Here is a 26,135-nt window from a genome sequence, read left to right on the forward strand (position 1 = left end):
AGGTTGGAGTTATAACACAATCAGCTACTTAAGACATTGGCTCGAATCTAAAGTTGTGCCTTCAGAAATCGAGAAAACGAACAATTTAAGGAAGAATTGTCCACTTCTCTCTTTGACTTCCCAAACCCCAGTCTGGTCTGTTGAGTCCACTGAGCTATAGGTAGAGTCTTGGGAAGTATCGCGATGTTGGGCCCTCTAGGTTTAGAAACTCTGTGGTAGTAGCTTCAAGACGAGAGGCGCTCGCTCGTTACTGCGCCCCCCGTATGTGTTTATTAGCTAGCTAGCTAGCTTATTACTAGCMTTTAGGCGCGTTACCGTGCACTAGCGTAGAACAATAATAGTTTATATAGCTAAATGAATTAGCTCAACAAGAGGCGTGCCTACTGAGCACCAGACGAGCGAGAGAACGAGCAACTACGTGGTGGGAAGGCTAGCGAAACGGAGAGAAACAGTTCAGCTAACGTTAGCTTGCTAGTTCGGGGTTTCTTGATCCACCGACCGTATTTAGCTTGCTAGGAACTAGCTGCTGCTGGAGGTGCAACCGATAACTAGCTAGCTACTAGAGGGGAGGAAATGAAGGACAAACAGAAGAGAAAGAAGGAACGCACGTGGGCTGAGGCGGCTCGCATGGTAATACTATCTTTAGTTGTAATATAGTAACTAGCTAATGTACTGACAGGGAAGACGAACACTCAGCAACCAAACAAATATTAGTCGGAGCCTGGGCTGTCTGGTTGGCACTGCACTTTAGCTAGCAGGGAGTGCTCGGATAATCTCAAATTAATTTAGCTAAATCGCCAGCATGTTAACAGTGAAATGAGTAAATGCATTGAGCCCCTGATAACGAAATAATTGTATTATTCATATGATTAACGTTAGTCATTCCACGTGTGGTTGTAGCCAGAGTCATGTATTTAGATGGCTCTGGTTGTATCTAAGTTAACGCTTATTGTTGACAGGAGCATAGCTAACATACGGGTACGTCTGCCTTCCAGTTTGACCCTTTGTTTGCTAGCTAGCGAGTTAGCATAACCCACTGTATTGGTAAATTAGCCAGACTACCAGTGGTACCACCATTAATTGAAAATGTAAACAAATAACAATTTCAGAGTTATCCACCCAAGCTAACGTTAATTATACTGTCTCTTATTTTAACACATTTAGACAGGTCCCTCCGGTTATGGTCAGAGCAAGGGTCAGGGGAATACCACCCCAAGCCTTAGCTAATGTTATCTAGGTGGTAGCTAGCTACAACCATTCAAAGATGGATACAGTTGTCTTTATGTAGCTATCATCATGGTTATTGGATAGCTAAGCTGGTGTATGTATGTAAAGTTTTTATTTAGCCATATTGATAAATAAGACTGCTAAGAAGTTGCTTGTAGGCTTCCAGCTAACGTTACTACCCAATGGTATACAAATCATGTCTGTGTTCTTGTGTAATGCAAGTCCTCTTTTGGCTTTCTTCAATGACCATTGCAACATTTGATTGTAATTCAGTTTTCCATTATGTTTTCTTCCGCAACAAGACACCCTATTCTCTATGCTTTGTAGAGTGTTCTAAATATACAGGTCTACTGTATGCGGTAGATTAAATTATTTATATTGTATCAGAGAGTACTTGGATTAAAATTGTGTGTAAAAAGGATATACGATTGGGAATGTCATGAGGTTGCCACTCAGAGCTGTGTCTTGATGCTGAGTAGGATAATCAGGCACCTACATTGTGTAGTTATGCAGAGCCCTAACACACAGTGCCCATTTACTGCTGTAAACGGTCTGCATTCGGCAACAGTCCATACATTTAAATGGTAGGCAGACCCCTCTTCTGCGACTCAACTGCCAGATGAGGCTGTGTTGCATAGCAGTATCATTGGTGTTTCTTGAGGATTTTGAACTGGATGTAGTTAATGACACATTTTATTCAGTTCACATAGCTATAAAGCCTACCATGTTTTATATTGCGCATGCATATTGCAGATGCATTATAGCTCAACTTTGGCTAATTTCTCCTTTCTAATATGGGTGTGGAAGTTACTTAAATTTTAGGGTGGGGCTCTATTCTGTTGCCAGACCCTACTTTTCTGTTCCCTGCCTATCAGCATCCTTGCACGCCACGGCAGCGCTACATAGCTCAGTGCCATTTTTGGTTTTCACTGTGTGGGGAATGCATGTATTTATATCCGAAGCCCATATGTCACTGCAGGATCTTGTGGTGCGAATGTTTTGGCTAGGCTAGCTTTTGGGGAGCCTAAACAATATTCATAGGCTGAGGTGAGTCCAGTGTGTTCTGAAACTTGTGCTAGGCCATGCTAGCTTCTCATTATTCTCTGGGGCATACAGGAATAACAGACCGATTTAGTGATAAGAGATGTAAACAAAAAAAATTGATTTTCAAGCATGGTTTGAGAACCGCTAGTGAAACACACAAATACCTAGCTTGCACGCTCACACATTCAGATAAATGGGGATGGGCCGGTGTGAAATTGTATCTTCAACTAGATAGAGGACACACATCACCACATGGAACAAATCCATTTAGCGTTGCATAACACCACATACAAAAAAGGAGAACCTTCAAGACACTTTTCATACTATTACCAACAATGTCATGTTGCCTAGACAACCATAAACACAGTCTGTAGGCTAGTTTATAATTTTCATATAGGCCTATCTGCAGTAAGTCAAAATAATCTATCTGCCATGGCATTAATCAGGAGTTTGGTAGTGGTGTGATGGGTTTTCTCCATGCATGACTGGGCAGGTTCTTTTCTCCACAGATTGCAGAGAACCCTGATAGGTCTAACTTATCCACCATCTGGCCCCTTGAGTTCCTCAGAGACTGTTTTCAGTTTCCTTTTTCTACAGGGACAAGGACAACATAATTGTTACATTGAATGCCACATGTCTTAGTATTCTGTAATTAACGCCTCACCGAATCATGGTGCATACTGTTGCTCTATTGTGATGTGCATCTTTAGTGTGTGTTGTGTGCTTGGAGTCGGCTTTGTCTGCTGGTCTCCCTGACTGAAATACCCTTTCCTCTTCGTCCAATTTCCTGCACGTGTGTCCTTGGGTTAATTTGAAGCAGCGCTCTACTACCCAGTCTGTGTTGTGTTGTTCCTTCTCATGCATCCTGTCATGACGACACACTGAGAGGCGCTGGATTAATCGCACAACCTCAAGCACCTATCTCTGGTCTTATTAATGGAAATTAATCAATAATTCACAGTATTTTTAAGGGAGTGGAGGTGGCACTTAACCACAAATGCTGCTAGGCTATGTAGTGATGTCACTTTATTAGAATTGGTGGTGTAGTGGAGGATAAACATTGTTTACACACCTTTTTATTTTGCGTGAGTGTTTACCCACCTTTTGCGTAAAAATGCATTGAAAGTATAGTGAGCGTTAATTTTTTCACCATAGCTGGCAATCAGCCAGCTATTATCACGATATCACTTATTTAAATTGTTATAGTACGTTTATATGAATTGGTTCTCCTGGAGGGATAGGCCTAGTTGTGGGTGTGTTGTGCTATTTCACTGTCTTAGTGGATATTAAAGCCACATGCTTTCTGCTGACAAAGCTTGAGTGGTTAACTCAGGCGTTTTGAAACATTTTAATAAATGGACGCTAGTTTTATACACTGCCTTTTGTGAATCTTCCATTCATAAGGTATGGAGTTCACATTTTGTTGCCCTTTTTCACCAGATATTTCTGAAGCTGCTGTATTCACTTATTGGATGTATGGTATAGTTGGAGGTATATCTTAAATTGTATCTGTATGGGCTATAACATGTTCATGACTGACTGTAATTTTTCCAGGTTCTAGAGAACTTCTCTGATGCCCCCATGACGCCCAAGCAGATCCTGCATGTTATACAGACCAAGGGGCTCAAGGAAATGAGGTAAACAACCACCACACACACACATTTAATTAAAGGGATGATGCGAGATTCTGGCATTTAAGCCCTTGTTCTACCACTTACCCAGAGTCAGATGAACTTGTGGATACCATTTTATGATTCTGCAGACAGTATGAAGGAAGTTAGCATTGGCTTGCAAAACTCCCGCTAACTAGCGTTAGCGCAATGACTGGAAGTCTACAGGTACAATAGCAATGCTACAGTAGCATACTGCACGCGGAGACATACAAATGGTATCCACAATTTCATCTGATTCTGGGTAAGTACGGTTGAAGTTGGAAGTTTACATACACTTAGGTTGGAGTCATTAAAACTCGTTTTTCAACCACTCCACAAATTTCTTGTTAACAAACTATAGTTTTGGCAAGTAGGTTAGGACATATACTTTGTGCATGACAAGTAATTTTTCTAACAATTGTTTACAGACAGATTATTTAACTTATAATTCACTGTCACAATTCCAGTGGGTCAGAAGTTTACATACACTAAGTTGACTGTGCCTTTAAACAGCTTGGAAAATTCTAGAAAAGGATGTCATGGCTTTAGAAGCTTCTGATAGGCTAATTGACATCATTTGAGTCAATTGGAGGTGTACCTGTGGATGAATTTCAAGGCCTACCTTCAAACTCAGTGTCTCTTTGCTTGACATCATTGGAAAATCAAAGAAATCAGCCAAGACCCCAGAAAAAATTTGTGGACCTTCACAAGTCTGGTTCATTCTTGGGAGCAATTTCCAAATGCCTGAAGGTACCACATTCATCTGTACAAACAATAGTACGCAAGTATAAACACCATGGGACCACGCAGCCGTCATACCGCTCAGGAAGGGGACGCGTTCTCTCTCCTCAAGATGAACGTACTTTGGTGCGAAAGGTGCAAATCAATCCCAGAACAACAGCAAAGGACCTTGTGAAGATGCTGGAGGAAACAGGTACAGAAGTATCTATATCCACGGTAAAACGAGTCCTATATCGACATAAGCTGAAAGGCCGCTCAGCAAGGGAGAAGCCACTGCTCCAAAACCGCCATAAAAAAGCCAGACTACGGTTTGCAACTGCACATGGGGACAAAGATCGTACTTTTTGGAGAAATGTTTTCTGGTCTGATGAAACAAAAATAGAACTGTTTGGCCATAATGACCGTCGTTATGTTTGGAGGAAAAAGGGGAATGCTTGCAAGCTGAAGAACACCATCTCAACCGTGAAGCACGGTGGTGGCAGCATCATGTTTTGGGGGTGCTTTGCTGCAGGAGGGACTGGTGCACTTCACAAAATAGATGGCATCATGAGGACGGAAAATTATGTAGATATATTGAAGCAACATCTCAAGGCATCAGTCAGGAAGTTAAAGCTTGGGTCTTCCGAATGGACAATGACCCCAAGCATACTTCCAAAGTTGTGGCAAAATGGTCTAAGGACAACAAAGTCAAGGTATTGGAGCGGCCATCATAAAGCCCTGACCTCAATCCCATAGAAAATTTGTGGGCAGAACTGAAAAAGCGTGTGCGAGCAAGGAGGCCTACAAACCTGACTCAGTTACACCAGCTGTGTCAGGAGGAATGGGCCAAAATTCACCCAACTTATTGTGGGAAGCTTGTGGAAGGCTACCCAAAACGTTTGACCCAAGTTAAACAATTTAAAGGCAATGCTACCAAATACTAATTGAGTGTATGTAAACTTCTGACCCACTTGGAATGTGATGAAAGAAATAAAAGCTGAAATAACTCATTCTCTCTATTTTGACATTTCACATTCTTAAAATAAAGTAGTGAACCTAACTGACCTAAGACAGGGATTTTTTACAAGTAATAAATGTCAGGAATTGTGAAAACTGAGTTTAAATCTATTTGGCCGAAGTGTATGTAAACTTCCGACTTCAACTGTAGAACAAGGGCTTAAATGCCAGAATCTCGCATTATACCTTTAAAGCCCATCTTTATGGTAATGTATACCAGCAACAAAACCAAGAATGGAAGCGCTCATGTTTTAATTTTTTTAATTTGATCCCCTTTTCTCCCCAATTTTTCGTGGTATCCAATCGCTAGTAATTACTATCTTGTCTCATCGCTACAACTCCCGTACGGGCTCGGGAGAGACGAAGGTCGAAAGTCATGCGTCCTCCGAAGCACACAGCGCGCCTCCAACCCGAAAGCCAGCCGCACCAATGTGTCGGAGGAAACACCGTGCACCTGGCCCCCTTGGTTAGCGCGCACTGCGCCCGGCCCGCCACAGGAGTCGCTGGAGCGCGATGAGACAAGGATATCCCTACCGGCCAAACCCTCCCTAACCCGGACGACGCTAGGCCAATTGTGCGTCGCCCCACGGACCTCCCGGTCGCGGCCGGCTGCGACAGAGCCTGGGCGCGAACCCAGAGACTCTGGTGGCGCAGCTAGCACTGCGATGCAGTGCCCTAGACCACTGCGCCACCCGGGAGGCGGAAGCACTCATGTTTTATGTAAAATAAGTCTATGTTATGAGAATATCCATGAGAAAGGAATGTTTCAACTTTGACTCACATTTTTCACAATTCTTCCATGATCTCTACCTGGCCTGATCCACAATATGCTCAACAAAAACAGAAGGTAAGATGGCACAAGAACAAAGGGACAATATTTCCATTTTATGTTTAGCTGTCTCTTTGCATACCATAGGTATTGTTCTGCTTCAGTCATCTTCTCCCACTCTTTCTCCATCACCCCACCCTGTTTCTCTCTCTCTGTCCACCAGTGGCACAGCCCCTCTGGCCTGTCTGGTGACCATGCTGCACTCCCAGGTGAGGGGGGACAGAGTAAAAAACAGCATCTTCTTTAAGCTTCCTGGCAGGATGAGTCTGTTTACCTTGAAGGTATGGAACCAGCCCAATCCACACACCCATATCTCAAACACGCACCTCTTATCCCTACCCCTAATAAACCTCATACAAACCATATCTGGAATACACACACATGCATGTTTGTGATAGCAATCTCTCTTCTGGCTGTCCCTCTGCAGAAGAACGCTCTGCAGTGGACCAAGAGTTCCACGGAGGCGGAGACAGCCGAAGCCAGCACACTGGCTACTGCTAACGCAGCAACAGCAGGGCCAACGGAAGGTGCGGAGCAAGAGAGCTGTGACTCCATGGAAATAGTTGCAGCCAGTGGAGAGAACGATGGTGTGTATGGTTGTGATCACCACATGCCTTCATCAGTGATCATTTAGTGGAGAGTAAATGCCCTTTTTATTTGGTGTTTACTTCCACTGTAAATTAACATTGTTGAAGTTTACATTAATCACCACCCATCTTATCAACCGCCCTTTTACAGTTTATCCACCGTTTGTTTATACCACTACATCAATGGTCTTTATTAAGCACACATATCTAACGCATCACTATTAAATCTCTGACTGCCCTGTTCAAAGGCACTTTGAAAACAACACGTGTCGTGATAAAGGCGAAAAGAGCATGCCTATGATAGAATAAATTGAAGTGTTTTTAAACAACTGCAAACCAGAGACATTTTTTCTTATTTTTAGGATGTGATTGTTGCTGTGGTTACGGGTGCACATGAAACTGCCAACCGTGGCTTAGATCTGTTTTTTATTTATTTTTAAGATAAACATTTTATTTGGGTGAGCTCCTGTTTATCTGAGTGCATGGCTGAAAAGTACTAGATGATTAACACCACCAATTGTGATAACGGAAACCAATACATGTGCAGTGTGAAAAACCTTATTGTCAGTGTTTGTGGTCCATGGACCATTTATCATTGACTAAACCATTTGGAACCCAGTAAAGAGAGAACAATTTGGTATCTGACCATAGCCCCCTCTACCCCTCACAGCATCCATAGATGAGAGCTCGTCCAGTGCCTCCTGCTCCACAGAGCCCCAGACCAGGCTGAGTAGATCTGGAGTCTCTGGACAGGTGCGCTCTGAGGCCCAGGCACAGACCCGACTAAGTCGATCCAGACAGGTACGCTTTACCCCCTCAACCTGGGCTGTCTGTATGTGTACTGTTGCTCAATAGGGATATTATAGGTGGTTGTGCATAGGTCGAGTCGAAAGAGGTTTTTATACTACATGCATAGGAAATGATTGCAGATCCCCTTTATGTCTGGCTTAGTGATAACCTCAGCATTTTATTACCTCTCACTATGTCCGTTTCTCTCCTTCTCTGCAGTCGAGCAGACAGAGGAAGAAGGCTGTGATGATGCCGCGGGTGGTCCTCACTCCACTCAAGGTCAATGGTGAACACGTCCCATCAGGTGAGCACTTCTCTCTGCTAGCCCCTTTGCTACCCTAACCCCATCTCGCTGTACCCACACACACACAACCTCTTCCTGGGCAAAAAATGTTTGCAGAATTTGTAGCATTACACACACACAGACACCTCTGAGTCATATTCCTACAGTGGGCTTGGACCATTTCTCACCCAGCATGGGCCTCTACTGCTTTGCCAGTCTTTTTATTTATGTGTTGCCTATTTACTTTTGCAGCAGCATTCTTAGACTGTAACTTCTTCAAGTTTCTCAGTAACCTCTGGGTAATAAAAACACCGTCTGTGAATGGCCTTTAAACTGTTTTAGTGCTATCTATGGGAAGAAAGTGTAGGAATGGCTAGTGTTCCTGCAGGTTTCGTGTTGACTGAAATGTGACCTGTGTGCAGTTTTGACCGTGCTCCTCGTGCACCCAGAGTCTTTCTCTCATTCTGAGGATCCCCTGAAACCCTCCCCTCTTGTGGCTGATTGTCTGTCAGTCTCTGCGTGCAGAATAACCCTCCTAGCCACTCATTGTCTGAGTGCAACTTCTGTCCTCCCTGCTTCTTTTATGTGCACCTGGAAATTCCAGACTCATATCAGTCCTTCCCTCCCGCCTTACATTTAGCTGCCCAGTAAACCCAATTGCTATCTATGAGGTGGGGGAGCTCTTTCTGAGATTTCTGCTCCACCCTACCCCCCACCCTCCTCTCTCTGTGTTAATGTGGGACTGGGTAACTGCTCCCTTTGCTTTGTCTGTATTGCTCACCTGTCCCAATCCCCCCCACCCCGTGCTATGGGCTCTGCTGCCTCCCCTTTTGGCTTGTCTGCCTGACCTGCCCACCCCCGCCTTCCCGCTCGTAAGTCCCCCCTCACACACGTGACCGGAGTGTCTCACCAGGCTCCCCCTCCCCCCACCTCTCCCCCTCAGGAGCAGCGGGGAGGCGCAGGGAAGACTCTAGGGGGGGTCCAGGCCCCACGCTCCGTGCCCGCCCCGAGCTGGCTAGCTGGAAACGCCCCCAGCACTTCAAGAGCTTGCGTGGCTACCACTCAGGTACAGGGGTTAGACCCGGGTATAATAACCAACCCAACCAACCTCCCTCCAGTAAACCCTAAAACACCAACCCCTCCCTCTTCCAGTTGTAAGCCAGTTTATTTTCCTTTCATCATTGTTCAGGACACCTTTGGCAAAGAGATATGCCTGATGGAACCTGAACTGTAAAAAACTTGACAAATCTGTATATCTTATGAATTTAGCTGTCACAAATGAAGAGGTCAAACAACATAATCTGGACATAGTACACAAACTGTAGAACTATTAGATGTATGTCTTAGTTTCTACACAGGCCAGCTGTCAACGAATAAGCGTCAAACCTGGACTTTGGGTCAATCCCAGACTGACAGGGTGATTTGGTAGCTAACCAATAGTACGCTGGACGCTAACATTGTCAGGGTTGCATTGGTCACTAATGCTAACTGAACAGCAGTGCATTGCAGGTTGCTAACTGAATGCCAGGGTCGGCTAGCTATCCCAACACTGGCTACCCTGCCAGGACATACTTAACCGCTCACTGACTGATAGCTGTTGTGATTGTGTTGGCTGCTAAACTAAACGCCTGAATGACTGTGCTGCTGGCTCTTAACTGGAGTTGTTGGCTTGCAATGGAACGGCCATGCTGTGCTTGCTGTTAGTTGAATGATTTGAGTTTTAAACCCATATCCATTGGATAGCATTAGCCACTTGCGGGCCTGTGGTTGTGTTTGTCTGCAGGGCCCATGAAGAGGAGCCGAGGCGGGGTGGAGGTGGACTTTGAGACGCCCGGCTCTATCCTGGTCAACACCAACATCAGGGCTCTCATCAACATGCGCACCTTCTCTGCCTTCCCAGCCCACTCCCAACAGCAACTCCTGCAGCTCCTCCCCGAGGTCGACCGCCAGGTGAGGGATCTTGCTCATAATTTATAATCCTAGTCATCATTTACAGTTGAAGTCGGAAGTTTACATACACCTTAGCCAAATACATTTAAAATCAGTTTTTCACAATTCCTGACATTTAATCCTAGTAAAAATTCCCTGTCTTGGGTCAGTTAGGATCACCACTTTATTTTAAGAATGTGAAATGTCAGAATAATAGTAGAGAGAATGATTTATTTCAACTTTTATTTATTTCATCACATTCTCAGTGGGTCAGAATTTTATATACACTCAATTAGTATTTGGTAGCATTGCCTTTTTAAATTGTTTAACTTGGGTCAAATGTTTCGGGTAGCCTTCCACAAGCTTCCCACAATAAGTTGGGTGAATTTTGGCCCATTCCTCCTGACACAGCTGGTGTAACTGAGTCAGGTTTGTAGGCCTCCTTGCTCGCACACGCTTTTTTAGTTCTGCCCACAAATTTTCTATAGGATTGAGGTCAGGGCCACTACCTTGACAATACCTTGACTTTGTTGTCCTTAAGCCATTTTGCCACAACTTTGGAAGTATGCTTGGGGTCATTGTCTATTTGGAAGACCCATTTGCAACCAAGCTCTAACTTCCTGACTGATGTCTTGAGATGTTGCTTCAATATATCCACAATTTTCCGTCCTCATGATGTCATCTATTTTGTGAAGTGCTTCACAGTTGGGATGGTGTTCTTCGGCTTGCAAGCCTCCACCTTTTTCCTCCAAATATAGCAATGGTCATTATGGCCAAACAGTTCTATTTTTGTTTCATCAGACCAGAGGACATTTCTCCAAAAAGTACGATCTTTGTCCCCATGTGCAGTTGCAAACCGCAGTCTGGCTTTTTTATGGCGGTTTTGGAGCAGTGGCTTCTCCCTTGCTGAGCGGCCTTTCAGCTTATGTCGATATAGGACTCGTTTTACTGTGGATGTAGATACTTTTGTACCTTTTTCCTCCAGCATCTTCACATGGTCCTTTGTTGTTGTTCTGGGATTGATTTGCACTTTTCGCACCAACGTACGTTCATCTCGAAGAGACAGAACGCGTCTCCTTCCTGAGCTGTATGACGGCTGCGTGGTCCCATGGTGTTTATACTTGCGTACTATTGTTTGTACAGATGAACGTGGTACCTTCAGGCGTTGGGAAATTGCTCCCAAGGATGAACCAGACTTGTGGCGGTCTACAATTTTTTTTTCTTCTGAGGACTTGCCTGATTTTCTTTTGCTTTTCCCATGATGTCAAGCAAAGAGGCACTGAGTTTGAAGGTAGGCCTTGAAATTCATCAACAGGTACACCTCTAATTGACTCAAATTATGTCAATTAGTATAGCTTCTAAAGCCATGACATAATTTTCTGGAATTTTCCAAGCTGTTTAAAAGCACAGTCAACTTAGTGTATGTAAACTTCTGACCCACTGGAATTGTGATACAGTGAAATAATCTTTCTGTAAACATTACTTGTGTCATGCACAAAGTAGATGTCCTAGCCGATTTGCCAAAACTATAGTTTGTTAACAAGAAATTTGCGGAGTGGTTGAAAAATGAGTTTTAATGACTCCAACCTAAGTGTATGTAAACTTCCAACTTCAACTGTATAACTCAAGGACAGTTTCCCGGACCCAGGTTAAACCTTTCCCTGGACTAAAAAGATTTCAATGGAGATTCTCTATTGGAGTGTGCCTTTTTAGTCCAGCCCATCATGTCTCATCATTTCTGTGCCATATTGTTTTTTGTATTTCTCGTACAGCTCTGTCTGTGAATGTAACCCAGTATGTCCTGTCTTCCTCCTTCTCCAGGTTGGACCTGATGGTCTGGCTCGCCTCAGTAACTCAGCTCTCAACAATGAATTCTTCACTCACGCCTCCCAGAGCTGGAAGGAAAGGCTTGCTGAGGGTTAGTACCTACTTACTTAATTATATACTATGGTTGGTATAAAGGCCCACTGATATCACGTGACTAGGGGTTAGTGACTGGCTACACAGTTGGGGAACTCTTTCCTTTCAAGAGTTAATTCGCTAGCAATTTATTTTACTCTACAGAAATTGCCAGGTATTTTTCTAGAAATAACATGGTGTACAATAATAACCCATGAATTACTGTCTCTTGAGTATTCAGTACCAGAAAGTACCCATTGATGCTGTCACATAGCTTCCTACTAAATACCATGCAAATACCAGGGGAAACAGAATCAGTCAGTACATGAAGGTATTATATAAAACGCTATAGCCAGTTATCTGTAGGTTAATCCAATATTGTTTGACCTGCTCAGGGGAGTTCACCCATGAGATGCAGGTGCGATTCCGCCAGGAGATGGAGAAAGAGAAGAAAGTGGAGGCATGGAAGGAGAAGTTCTTTGAGGAGTACCATGGTCAAAAGTAAGTCTTCTGAACATCCACAACATCGGCTGTTATTTTTTTAAGCTCCCTGTTATTCCATGGACCATTTGCAAATGTACTTGATTATTTCAACTGTATAACAGTGTCTTTTATAAAAGTGTATATACCCTTTATACTAATGTTGTTCTATTGCTGCAGGTCTGGCCTGACCCGAGAAGAGTCTCTGAAGTTGACGATGAGCGAAGCTGCCGATGCTGCCACCAGCGTTCTGGACAGCAAGGTGGCCTTGGTGGCGGCGGGAACGCCCAAGCGCCGCAATGTGGGCAGGCGGAGGCGCGATGGCAGGATGAGACGGCGAACGCGGGCAGACTTGAGACGCAGGGCGCAACGCACCCTCTGTAAGACCAACTCCCCTACCCTGCAGTCCTCCAAGCAGCTGGAAGGCACGCTCACTTTAGATGCAGCTTCTGTTGCCTCTGTCCCCTTGCCCGTCCCAGAGGCCACCACGATGAAGGGAGGAGAGGTGGTGTTGCAGGCCGACTGTGAACTGGAGGACCCGGCCCAGTGTGCCTCCCTAGAGCCCGTGCCCTGCCCTTCCCCTGTGCCTGCGCTCCCGTCTGTGACCATGCCTGTGCCCACCCCGACCCCCAGTCCCAGCCCCAGCCCTGCATCCGTCAGTGCCACCGACGAGCCTGAAGTCACTGCCCGCCTGCTCCCCGAAGAGCCTGCACCTGCCATCGCCTCAACCTCCTCTCCCTCCTCCTCGTCTTCCTCCTCCTCCTCCTCGTCCTCCTCCCCTTCCTCATCTCCCTCCTCCAACTCAGAGAGACAGGGGGGGTTCACCGCCGGCTTGGATTCTTCCTCCTCATCCTCTTCTTCCTCCACGGCCGCTGCCACCGCTGATCCACTGGACGACGGGGCCTCCATGGTCACCTCGGTCACGGGGGGCACAACCACCAGCAGCCGGGAGAGCAGCCCTGCAGCCAGCCCCACCCCCATCATCGCCACCTCCGCCCAGGCCACCAAGGAGCAGAAGAGGAGGCCAGACGAGCCCCAGGCCTTCTCCAGCTTCCCCGAAAAGAGGCCGCGAATGGAAGATCGTCAGTCCTTTCGTACCACAATCGACGGAGTTCACACGGAAAAGCCGCAGCCGACAGCAGAGGAGCCCAAGGTCCCACCTATCCGGGTATGAGGTCACCATTTTTAATTGTAACCCTTTATTGTGGCTGTAGTGGTGCAGTAGCAGGCACTCAATTTCCTATGACCTGGAATCCACAATCTGTAAAGTAAGTTTGATTTATTGTGATTTGTCTCCACCAAAAATATCAAGCCACCTTGCCAAAAACCAACTTCCTTCTCTGAAGATGGTAAATCATTAGTGATGATTGACTGGGTTTCGGTGTGGAATTCTTAGCCAAGCAATGGATGCGAATGTCTGTTATATGGCCTTTGTAAAATCCATGTTTGATATGCTCTCCTTGTCTGTATCCCTCCAGATTCAACTCTCCAGAATCAAACCGCCCTGGGTCAAAGGGCCGCCAACCTACCAGATCTGTCCCCGCATCGTGCCCCCCGGCGAGGGCTCGCGGCGCTCGGGGACGGGGGCGCGCACCCTGGCGGACATCAAAGCCCGCGCCCAGCAGGCCCGGGCCCAGCGCGAGGCCGCTGCTGCTGTTGCAGCCACTGGGGATGGACCAGGGCCGGGCGGGGGCAGGGCTGGTGCTGGGCTACAGGATCGCAGCAGTGGAAGACGAACGCGAGAGCACCCTGGACCCGTCGAGCCCGGAGGAACAGGCGACGTGGAGGAGCAGGGATCGCCTGCGGGCTCTCATCCGCCTGGAACACAACTACAGCAGTCCAAATTAGAGCCCTCATCTACCCCCACCCCCAACACAGCTGCCTCGTCCCCCTCCCTGTACACCTCCTCCAACCCCTCCCTATCCTTCTCCGAGCCCCCGCAGACCCCCACTCCATCCCCAACCACCCCGGAGGAGCGACCAGGGGAGCTGAGTGGGGAAGATGTGACAACACCACCACCAGTCAAAGGCACCTCCAACGGACTCTCGGACAAGGCAGTGCTGCTGGAGCCTGAGTCTGTGTCCAGCCACCTCAGAGGGCGGGGCGAGGGGGACGACTGTGACAGGACAACGGCCAAACATGGTCCCCTGGCTCCCACCTCCATCCCAGATTCTCTGCCCAGGTTCGGGGCCCAGGGAGTGGATGTGATCAGGTCCCTGGCTGGGGGAGGGGGTGTCATCCAACATGGTTCCCACCACGTGGGGCCACAAGAGAACCCCCCCACCCCGGCCAGAGAGGGCCACAGCCAGAGCGAAAAGCAGTCACGGCCCCCGGAGAGGGGGAGAGATACAGCCTCCCTCCCTCGTCTCCCACCTTCAGTCAGAGAGGACGAAGCAGGGCATCACAGCGATTCCACGGAGACGGCCTCCGACTGCGAGAACGAGAGCCAGGAGGAGGAGCCCCACCTGAGCATGTGGAGCCACCGCCTGCCTGCTCAGCGCAATGGCAACATCCAGCACCTCCAAAGGTTGTCTCAGCAGGCCCACGGCCAGCCTGTGATCTGCAGCCCCCCTCTACAGCAGATCCAGCAGCCGGTCATCCATGCTCACGTGTCCAACCACCACGGCCACAGCCAAACTGTAATCCAGCCCTGCTTCCCCAACGGCCTGCCCAGCCAGAGTCTCATACAGCCAGGCCTAAAGCAGCCGCAGCCTGAATGCACTCCCCACCCAGACCAACAGACTCTCGCTGCGCCACACTCCCAAACCCAGAGGGGGCACAAAACGGACCCAATGGATGACTACAAGGCGTCCAGCCGGGGCTCGGCTGAGGAGGACTGTAGGCTGGGGCTGAAGCCTTCTCCCATCCACCCCACCGCTGGCTCCAAGAGGCTCCCTAGTTCGGCCCGGCCTGTGTCCACAGTGGAGGCCAACAATCCTCTGGTCACCCAGCTGCTTCAAGGCAGCCTTCCGATGGAGAAAGTCCTGCCACAGACGCACTCTTCTAGCAAGCTAGAGATCAACCGCCTGCCAGGGGGGCACCAGCCAGCCCCCCAGTCCCAGCTCAGCCGGCAGCAACAGACCAGGAATCCGGGCCTTCGCTTCAGGGGCCCCACAGAGGCCCATACGGGAGAGTCCCTGGTCCCTGAGTTGTCCTCTCAGAACCAGCAGAAGTCCCCTGTTGGCCGAGGAGGCTCCCCTGGAGCAAGCCGGAGCTTCGGGTCTTCTCCCCCGGGCACAGTGCCCTCCCGCATGGCCTGCCTGCTGGAGGAGGCCTCCTCTCGGGCCACGGCCATGCAGCAGTACCTGTCCCAGCAGCCAGGTGGCGCTGTACCCCTTGGGGCCGTGCCCGTCATCACATCCCTCTCTTCTTCGTCCTCTTCCTCCAGACGGAACTCCCAAGAGTCGGCTGTCATCAGAGAGTCTCCAGAGAGGCACCACAACAACCTTGCTCAGACCCGGGCCACCCCGGACCTCTGCACCACTGAGGTGGTCCCCACTGTCAAGATAAACTGGCACCCTTCCAAACCCCACCCCCCGCACCAACAGCAGCTCTCGCCCGCACCCAGCGTGAAAAGCGAGGTCACCTCCCGGCCCTCTTGTCAAGCTCTTGCCAAAACCTCCCCCTCTGGCCCCATGGTAGGTGGTGGGCCAGGTGTGGTGGTCACCAAAAAGGAGGCAGTGAACTCTATGGACGGTTACCTGACTGGAGGTGGAGCTATGGAGGGACTGCTGAACATGGAGATGTCCTTAGCCCGCATGGCTAAGAAGGAGGCGCAAAGCAAAGCTCAATACTCTTCCACCTCCCCCTCTTCATCTTCATCCTCCTCTTCGATCTCCTCCCTCCCTTTCCAGCTCTATGGTAAGCTGCCCAAGCAGGGCGGAGGGAGCAGTGTGTCGGCGCCCGGCTTCAGCTACACGGCCAACGTGTCTGTGGTAGACGGCAGCGGCTTCTCGAGGAGCATTGCCGATGGCGTCCTACAGCTGCGTCAGCGCCACAGTGCCAGCCAGAGCGCCACGCTCAGCATCCAGGCGTTCGCAGACAGCGCCGCTGAGGAGGTGGCCCTCAAGTGCTCCTGCCGCCTCAAGGCCATGATCATGTGCCAGGGCTGTGGGGCCTTCTGCCACGACGACTGCATCGGCCCCTCCAAACTGTGTGTATCCTGCTTGGTGGTCAGATAGGCGCTTTCTCTGATGTTGCTACAGTGTTGGTGGTTTGGTGTGCCACCTTCAGCATACCTGCTCCATGTATAAACTGTTAACTAACCTAACACACCCAGGACTTGTGAGAGAAACAAGGGTGTGGGACTTAGGCTTCGACATGAACACGGGCAGGGTGATGCCTTGTATTATACAATCGGTCTGTATTTTGTTGCTTATTTTTTCTAATGCCTTTTATTATTTTGTATTATAATTATTAATGTGAATTTACTTGGCACGGTTGATTTGTAAATTGTGCCTTTTTTTCTTTTCTCAAAAAAACATTTACCTCATCTTGACACCTGTCATCAGTTCAGTGTGAAAATGGTGGCCGTTTGTTATTGTTTTTGTTTTCCTCTCTGGGGAATTTGTTCTAGTCTCTTTCTTGCAAATAAATATTTTTTTAAATCATTAAAGCAAGCATAAATTACGTTCCGTTTTTTTGTAATTGCTTTCCTTCAAGTCAAGACTATACTCTGCAGCTAAGCACAATATTCAAAACTAATCAAGCAGTCTGGTATTAAGCAATACAACTTTTTAATTTGCTTGCAGTATAGTTGAACTTATTTTAATGATCGTCACACTACAGTCCTTTTCCAAACATTTTGTCACACGTAGATATTTATTCTAAATACATCATTTTTACTTCCGCTGAACAACTTGACACATTGTAGAACGGAACCGCAAGAAACATTTGGAGCTGGCCAGTGCTGGAGAAATTTGGCACTGAGAACATAAGACAAAACATTTTATAAACAACCGATAAACACCATCAAAGAGCATTACACTGAAGTTCCAATGTAGACCAATTAGTACTTAAATTCCTTCACAGGTGCATACACATACATTCTTCACTACTTTGATTACAGTTCTGCATTAAGAACCCAATGGTAAATTGCTATCCCACACTCATTCACTTTTTACCCCTAATCCAGGGGTGTTCTACAGTCTCCCATTATTTGAAAAGATTTGATGAAAGAATTCACAAAACGAGTGAATTTGGATAATGCTGTTTGACAATGTGGTCATTTCATTTCTATACCTACTGTGTGCAAAAATGTGTTACTATACTTTAATGCCTGGAGCCCTCGACATGTGCCTGAACAGAAATGGCCTCAACGAATTCCCTGCTTTCACCAAGTACATTCAATGCAGTAAGATATGAACACAGAATGAGAAAATATTTCCACAACATTTGGGGCTTTCAGTACTTGTAAGTCCATCTCAAAAGCTCCACTGAATTGTTCGGTCACAGTCAAAAGCATAATTTTCCAAACAATCACATTTACAAAATTCTAAGGGAATAAAGAAGGACTTGGAAACTGGGTGCCACGGTCAGGCACAAGACAGAAGATGGGTAGATGGAGTTCACAGGTAGGGCATTGAGTGACATGAGAATTCAGTGTTCAGAGGAGTTGGGATAGTCCTAGGAGGCTGGTGGTGGTGACGTCTCTGGGGCTGACTAAGTAAGCTTCCAATCCCTAACTCGCCATCCTTGTTTTTCCAACTCAACCGTTACCTCCTAGACACCTCTGGATACGCGTACCTGGGCTATCGGGAGGGGGAGATGGTGCCATTATTATATTGCTTCTACTTATCCAATTCTTCTAGATATTCATTTCAACATTACGTTTTTAGGGGTTGATTTCAAATTCACCTGTTGTTGACTTGCAACTTATTAGGTAGGCTGTATAAAAATAGTGGGAACTCATTTCAGCCATTCCACTGGAGTTATCAGCCTATTTCTTACACATTCATTACTTCTGAATCCAGAAAGGGGAGTCAACAAGGGCATAGGGATGGGAACAAGTTATAGAATGGGCGTACAGCTTCACGTCTCCTGTCCCTCCCTACTTCTCTCTGTAGTGAAGCAGGTACATCTTCAGAGGCTCAGGGAGCGGCAGACCCAGGATCCTCTCTCTTAGCAGGTTCACTGGAGCCTCATGTAGAAGGGCACCGCCCTCCCTCCTCTCCTCTTCCTCCTGCTCCTCTTCCTCAGGATCTCCTAGAACCCTGCAGTTCCCCTCTTCTTCCACCTCGTCCTCCTGCTCTTCTTCAGTGTCGGTTCCAGAGCGGTTGTTGTTGTTGTCCATCGGCCCGGGGATGAGGCGGCTCATGAATACGTAGCGGTTGGAGAGCAAGGTGGAGCCACGGTGTTGGGCCTGCCTCCGTCGGAACCGCTCCCCGCTGTGGGCCATCCTCCTCCTGGGCAACGGCCCTGGCCCTGCCACTGTCTTCTTCAACGTCAGGCGGATAGAAATGCGAGCCAAGTCCTGCAGAGTCCGCACCTTAAACATGGTCGCTGAGGAGGCACACACACCACAAGATGAAACCATTTCACCCTCCCCACATAGTAAGTGATGGAAGTTCTGCATTCTCATTTTCTAACTATTCCAACATGCATTTGAGACAAGTGTTCAGCTGCTTTCACCTCCTGCCTCCTTCCCCAGTCTCTTGAGTCTCCAGGGCCTGTATTCACAAAGCCTCTCAGAGTAGGAGTGCTGAGCTATAATAATAATAATTTAGAGGGTGCCTATATTTCTTATATTTTTTGCAAATCCTAACTCCCCCGAGACACCCTCGGAGAGTGGGGTCATGGCCAGGGTTCACTCATTATCAACGGCGACCCTGGAGCAATTAGGGTTAAGTGCCTTGCTTCTGCCTCCCCTATCAGGTCCCCCTGTTGTATTCTTTATAATCTAAAATAAAATGTTTTATCCTAGATCAGCACACCACTACTCAGACGCTTTGCGAATAGGGGTTTAGAACTCCAACATGGCTACTCATCACACAAAAGGCTCACTTGGAAAACTACCTCTGCTACAAAGACAATTATATGACAGATATGCTAGTACAGTACTTACGTAAAGGCACTGCTTTAGGTTTACTGTTGTCTCTGTGTTTGGGCAACACCAGTGGGGCAAATGACACAGCAATGATCTTTTTGGTCTCCCAGCTGTTGTAACCTGTTCGAGTAATCTTGGTCAACTAAGGAGAGGAAGGACAATGATGTGTTAATGTGTACTAGAAATTTGTTTTTATTAAGCAGGGTTAATAAATACATCTACAGTGCATTCGGGAAAGTATTGAGAACCCTTCCCTTTTTCCACATTTTGTTACAGCCTTATTCTAAAATGGATTAAATAAATAATGTCTCAACTTACACACAATTGCCCATAATGACAAAACAAAAACTGTTTTTTAGAAATGTTTGCTAATTTCTCAAAAATAAACAAACACCTTATTTGGTATTTTATTAGGATCCCCATTAGCTTTTGCAAAAGCAGCAGCTACTCTTCCTGGGGTCCAGACAAAACATAATACAGAATGACAATACAGAACATCAATAGACAAGAACAGCTCAAGGACAGAACTACCTACCTACATACAAATAAATATGTTTTTAGACCCTTTGCTAGGAGACTCGAAATTTAACTCAGGTGCACCCTGTTTCCATTGATTGTCCTTGAGATGTTTTTACAACTTGATTTGTTTCTACAACTTGATTTGAGTCCACCTGTGGTAAATTTAATTAATTGAAAATGATTTGGAAAGGCACACACCTGTCTATATAAAAGGTTCCACAGTTGACAGTGCATGTCAGAGTAAAACCAAGCCATGAGTTCGAAGGAATTGTCCGTAGAGCTCCGAGACTGGATTGTGTCGAGGCACAGATCTGGGGAAGGGTACCAAAACATTTCTGCAGCATTGAAGGTCCCCAAAAATACAGTGGCCTCAATCATTATTAAATGGAAGAAGTTTAGAACCACTATGACTCTTCCTAGAGCTGGTCGCCCGGCCAAACTGCGCAATCGGGGGAGAAGGGCCTTGGTCAGGGAGGTGACCAAGAACCCGATAGTCACTTAGGCAGGCCTCCAGAGTTCCTTAGTAGAGGAGATGGGAGAACCTTACAGATGACAACCATCTCTGCAGCACTCCACTAATCAGGCCTTTATGGTAGAGTGGCCAGACGGAAGCTACTCCTCAGTAAAAAGTAGAGGTTGACCGATTATGATTTATCAACACCGATACCGATTATTGGAGGACAAAAAAAGCCGATACCGATTAATTGGCCGATTTATAAAAAATAAAAATAAAATGTTTTATATATATATATATCATACACACACACACTTTTGTAATAATGACAATTGCAACAATACTGAATGAACAATGAACACTTTTATTTTAACTTAATATAATACATAAATACACACACACAGCTCTGAAGTGACAATGATACTGAAGAGTCTGCTTAGGAGCCAAATACTCTCAACTGTTTGAATAAAAATAGAGTTTAAGTTACCTGTGATGAATGTTGAAAACAAAAACTGTAATTCCTATATGCAGGAAATCCTATTTTAATAATGGGCATGGTAAGAATTGACGACCAAAGTGCGAGTCATAATTCCCATGACACCTTCTAGCAAAATCTGAAAAGCGGTTCCTTCATTTATTCCATAGGATATTTTTAGATTCACTTAAAATAAGGTCTGTGTTTCGTGTAGGCTTACACCACCTTGCCAATTTTATAACTGTGTAGATATCCATAGGACAAGGTAACTCTGATCAATATTGGCTAAATATAAGCGAAGATCTTTTTTTTTGTAGAGTGGATTTATGAAAATATGTTGACAAACGTTACCTTATCCTAGTGAGATTTACACGGGTATCAAAACGTTGAGGCGGTTTAAGCCTGCACGAAACACAGACCTTATTTGAAGTAGATCAAGACATTCTCTATGGAAGACATGAACGGTAAAATAACGAAGGAACCCCTTTCAARTTCAGCCGCAAGTTATTACAGGAATTATAACGCGTCGACTATTTCTCTCTAAACCATATACCTTTGACTAATCCGGAAAATATCACCTCGAAAACAAAACGTTTATTCCGTTCCGTATTTTATTTAACGGGTGGCATCCATGAGTCTAAATATTCCTGTTACATTGCACAACCTTAAATGTTATGTCATAATTACGTAAAATTCTGGCAAATGAGTTCGCAAAGAGCCAGGCGGCCCAAACTGTTGCATATACCCTGACTCTGCGTGCAATGAACGCAAGAGAAATGACACAATTTCACCTGGTTAATATTGCCTGCTAACCTGGATTTCTTTTAGCTAAATATGCAGGTTTAAAAATATATACTTGTGTATTGATTTTAAGAAAGGCATTGATGTTTATGGTTAAGTACACATTGGAGCAATGACAGTCATTGATTGATTGTTTTTTATAAGATAAGTTTAATGCTAGCTAGCAATTTACCTTAGCTTACTGCATTCGCGGCACAGGCAGGCTCCTCGTGGAGTGCAATGTAATCAGTGTTAGAGCGTTGGACTAGTTAACTGTAAGGTTGCAAGATTGGATCCCCCGAGCTGACAAGGTTAAAAATCTGTCGTTCTGGTTCCTAGGCCGTCATTGAAAATAAGAATGTGTTCTTAACTGACTTGCCTAGTTAAATAAAGATTAAATAAAGGTGTAAAAAAAAATACAAAAAAATAAAGGCAAAAAGGCGCCCAAAAATACCGATTTCCGATTGTTATGAAAACTTGATATCGGCCCCGATTAATCGGCCATTCCGATTAATCGGTCGACCTCTAGTAAAAAGGCACATGACGGCCCGCTTAGAGTTTGCCAAACGGCACCTAAAGGACTCTCAGACCATGAGAATCAACATTCCCTGGTCTAATGAAACCATGATTGAACTCTTTGGCCCCAATGCCAAGTGTCATGTCTGGAAGAAACCTGGCACCATCCCCACGGTGAAGCATGGTGATGGCAGCATCATGCTGTGGGGATGTTTTTCAGTGGCAGGGAGTGGGAGACTAGTCAGGATTGAGGGAAAGATGAATGGAACAAAGTACAGAGAGATCCTTGATGAAAACGTGCTCCAGAGCACTCAGGACCTCAGACTGGGGCAAAGGTTCACCTTCCAACAGGACAACGACACTAAGCACACAGCCAAGACAACGCAGGAGTGGCTTTGGGACAAGTCTCTGAATGTCCTTGAGTGGCCCAGCCAGAGCCCGGACTTGAACCTGAATCAAACCATCTCTGGAGAGACCTGAAAATAGCTCTGACACTCCACATCCAACATGACAGAGCTTGTGAGGATCTGCAGAGAAGATTGGGAGAACTCCCAATTACAGGTGTGCCAAGCTTGTAGCGTCATACCCAAGAAGATTCAAGGCTGTAATCGCTGCCAAAGGTGCTTCAACACAGTACTGAGTAAAGGTCTGAATTCTTACGTAAATCTGATATTTCAGTTAATTTTTTATAAATTTGTAAACATTTCTAACAACCTGTTTTTTGCTTTGTCATTATGGGGTGTTGTGTTGTAGATTGAGAAGGGGGGAACTATCATCTATTTTAGAACAAGGCTAAAATGTAACAAAATGTGGAAAAAGTCAGGGATCTGAATACTTTCTGAATGCACTGTAATAGGAAAGAGAAAAAGGTGCATTTATATGGAGCCTTTCTCTAAACCCAAGTCACAAATGGAGCACAGAGCATTAGCTACACACAAAGGAACAAGTGTCAAAATGTGTTAGGAGCAGGACCAAGAAAGATGAGACAACACAAACTCTATAACAGAGAATGCAAGGGACAGGGGAGATGAAACCACAAGACACCAGAATAGATTCAAGTTCTAAAAATAGCACTGGGTGAAGAGATGAGATTATTCTAGTTCAGGGATCATCAACTAGATTCAGCCACGGGCCGATTTCTTTCTTGAGCAGATGTCGGGGGCCGGAACATAATTACAAATAATTTGTAGACTGCAAATTGACCGCAAGAAGCCCAAACAGATAATGTTTGACTAAGACATAATCATTTCAAACCTTGCTTACATTTGTATATGATCACGTGTCTCTCTATTATTTGTGGGATACTTGGGAACAGATTTTTTTATCAAAATCACTTGGAGCTGATTTCCTGGTGGCTTTACAGTATATTATGCCCCCCCCCCCCCCCACACACACACACACACACAAAAAGGGTCTGAATACTTATGTACTTGTTTTTTATATACATTGGGAAAAAATTCATAAAACCTGTTTTTGCGTTGTCATTATGGGGTATTGTGTGTAGATAGAGGGGGAAAAAATATTTAATCCATTTTAGAATAAGGCTGTAACGTAACAAACTGTGGAAAAAATCAAGGGGTCTGAATACTTTCCGAATGCATTGTATAGTTTGTGGGTGTGCACACATGCTGACCTTTTCCTCCAATGGCAGCACTAGGATTCCTCCTACTTTGAGCAGGTTCTTCATGTAGTCTTCCTGCTCCCGCTGCACCCCAGCTCCACAATACACCCGGTCATACTGACCACTCTCTGGGGCTATCTCCAGACAGTTCCCTATCACGAAACATGGCTCGCAGAACTCAAACCTACACACACACACACACAGAAACACACGTTTCCCCCATTCCAGTCTGATGTTTCTTGGATACCTTTAGTATTCCCGAAACAGTTTTCTCGACAATCTTATCAACGACACCTAACCCAGAATAAATGTGCCCTGTACCCCGAAGACACAGACTTACTCTGTGTGGTGAGTAGCCTACTCACAATAACTTATCTTACTAGCTTGTTACAGAGTAATTACATTTAACTGGTTGCGCCTGATGGCATTATACCAGAGTTATAGGAGCTTCTGCTCTGTTGACCTCCTTTCTCTTTCTATCACTTTCTCTCCAGCTCTCTCATCATGAAACCCTCCTACCTGTCGAAGCTGTCGCTGGTCTTGATGAAGAACTCCAGGTTCTGGTATGCATACTCAATGACATCTTGGTGCAGCTCCACACCATGGTTCACTCCAAATGGACCTACAGTAAGGATGAGAAACAAGGAAAGAGTCAGTCCATCAACAATGAGAGTCTATCAATAATTTACACTTCTCCATTTTCTTTCCCTTAACAGGGCACATCCACAGGCTTGTGTATAGCAGTGGAGACCACAAGTGGCTGAGAGTCTCAATGGCAAGAATTGTGCTCAGCCTCCCTTGCAATGCACTTATCTAATTTAAGTCACCAAAGTTTTGAGAATATCTAGTGAATCTGGAGCAAGTTTATCCTTTTTCACCCAGCCTAGATTTCACCTGGCCAGGTGAGGTTTGTGTTGTCCTGACTCACCCAGTATGAGTCCCACCATGGTGCTGAGGTAGCCCGTGCCACTGCCCAGGTTGAGGAAGGAAAGGCCAGGCTGGAGGTCCAGGGCCTCCATCACCTCTGAGTAGATGCAGGGGGCTGAGAGGTGGATGTTGCCGTGCCTCCAGGCCAGGTCCTTGTAGGCGCTGTCCCGGAACTCTTCCAGATAGTAGTCGGCCCGGTCGATGGCCCTGAAGGCCTGCTCCACTAGGTCCGAACGGATGTACTGGGCCTCCTTCAGGTTATCAATCAACTCGTCATTGTCCTCCCCCGCACTCACTGCTCCTCCCATCTTCACAGTCTCACACAGAGAGAGAGAGAAGAGAGAGAGATTAAATGGAATGTAARTTTGAGAGATCAGGCTGGTTTAATGAGGATTGAGTCAGACAAAAGGTGTCAAGTATTGATAAGTTATCCCCCTCATCTCCCCAATGATCCATACCAGCTTCTGTATTTTCTGCAATGCTGACCTCAGGCTCCAGATAATAACTTGTTATTGCTATATTTGGATTAACCACTGACTTGGGACATTATAAAAAACTGGTTATTTTCCATCTGCATTCAACAGAGCCAAGTGGTAGCTGGAGAAAATAATTTGTCTTTTAGGGTCTTGAAGGTGTGTGTAAAATACAGGCCTGTTTTATAACCACTTTCTTCAAGTCTTTCATAAAGTTCGTATATCATAAACAAGTCAAATAAGCCCTTTCCCTGTGTTTTCACCAGTAGTCGGGCGGTGGCACTGCCACAGTACACGAGAATCATAGTGACGGTGGTAGAGAGGCATATTTCCCACCAATCAACGAACACACAAAATACAGCTGCGCCACTGAATAACAAAAGAGTCTGTATTACATAAATATTCTCATTGCCACCAAAACTATTGCAACCAACATTTAGGTCAGCATTTCATACGCATTCGTCATAGTGTTTTGTTATGCCTTATTTCAAATAGTTTGATAAGGCTTTGTTATCAACAACCAACCAAGACGTGCACAAACTGCAGCCGCAATGTGAGCTACATAAAAAAGTATCACCTTTTTTGTCTCTGTTGATGTCGTCTATGAAGAGATGCGATGCAGAGAAGATAAATTATGGTCTGGTTGGAGCTAACAAAGAAATACGAAGCAGCTGTCTTTACCTTATAGAAGTGACGTTTAATCGACGCTGCTTTATAGTGTCAACTGTACTTCTCAAAATTATGTTGAAATCGTATATGTTGTTACCTTCTCGTTTCCCCCCCCATACACATTCAATAGATTTCACCACTATTATGGATGTAAACATTGACCAGCTGACACTAACGTCACACGCAGTAACACCCAAATG

At 45.9% G+C, this 26,135-nt stretch overlaps 2 protein-coding genes across 8 annotated transcripts; one reads left to right on the forward strand and one right to left on the reverse strand.

Annotated features, from left to right (window-relative positions):
• LOC111977016 (polycomb group protein ASXL1) lies at positions 1–17,085 on the forward strand. Of its 4 annotated transcripts, none has more exons than XM_024006263.2 (12): positions 1–630; positions 3,826–3,908; positions 6,653–6,770; positions 6,917–7,076; positions 7,747–7,877; positions 8,085–8,169; positions 9,092–9,214; positions 9,932–10,098; positions 11,899–11,995; positions 12,372–12,477; positions 12,637–13,624; positions 13,935–17,085. In XM_024006263.2, the coding sequence occupies exons 1-12, from the start codon at positions 574–576 to the stop codon at positions 16,635–16,637; spliced, it is 4,818 nt and encodes a 1,605-aa protein (XP_023862031.1). In that variant the 5' UTR covers positions 1–573; the 3' UTR covers positions 16,638–17,085. The 4 variants fall into 4 exon arrangements, with proteins under 4 accessions (XP_023862031.1, XP_070303985.1, XP_070303983.1 ...); XM_070447882.1 differs by lacking the exon at positions 1–630 and adding an exon at positions 2,193–2,274; XM_070447884.1 differs by lacking the exon at positions 9,092–9,214 and having other exon boundaries at positions 2–630.
• Positions 17,086–17,170: 85 nt separating this feature from the next.
• On the reverse strand, positions 17,171–26,135 carry LOC111977182 (protein-L-isoaspartate O-methyltransferase domain-containing protein 2). Of its 4 annotated transcripts, XM_024006521.2 has the most exons (7): positions 26,033–26,108; positions 25,844–25,915; positions 24,795–25,110; positions 24,386–24,488; positions 23,879–24,050; positions 19,520–19,643; positions 17,171–18,957 (listed from the first exon to the last, which is right to left on the reverse strand). In XM_024006521.2, the coding sequence occupies exons 3-7, from the start codon at positions 25,099–25,101 to the stop codon at positions 18,506–18,508; spliced, it is 1,158 nt and encodes a 385-aa protein (XP_023862289.1). In that variant the 5' UTR covers positions 25,102–25,110; positions 25,844–25,915; positions 26,033–26,108; the 3' UTR covers positions 17,171–18,505. The 4 variants fall into 4 exon arrangements, with proteins under 4 accessions (XP_023862289.1, XP_023862290.1, XP_023862288.1 ...); XM_024006522.2 differs by lacking the exon at positions 25,844–25,915 and having other exon boundaries at positions 24,795–25,101; positions 25,948–26,135; XM_024006520.2 differs by having other exon boundaries at positions 24,795–25,101; positions 25,844–26,135.

Source organism: Salvelinus sp. IW2-2015, linkage group LG17, assembly GCF_002910315.2.
Source record: "Salvelinus sp. IW2-2015 linkage group LG17, ASM291031v2, whole genome shotgun sequence".
In the NCBI taxonomy this organism is placed as follows: domain Eukaryota; kingdom Metazoa; phylum Chordata; class Actinopteri; order Salmoniformes; family Salmonidae; genus Salvelinus; species Salvelinus sp. IW2-2015.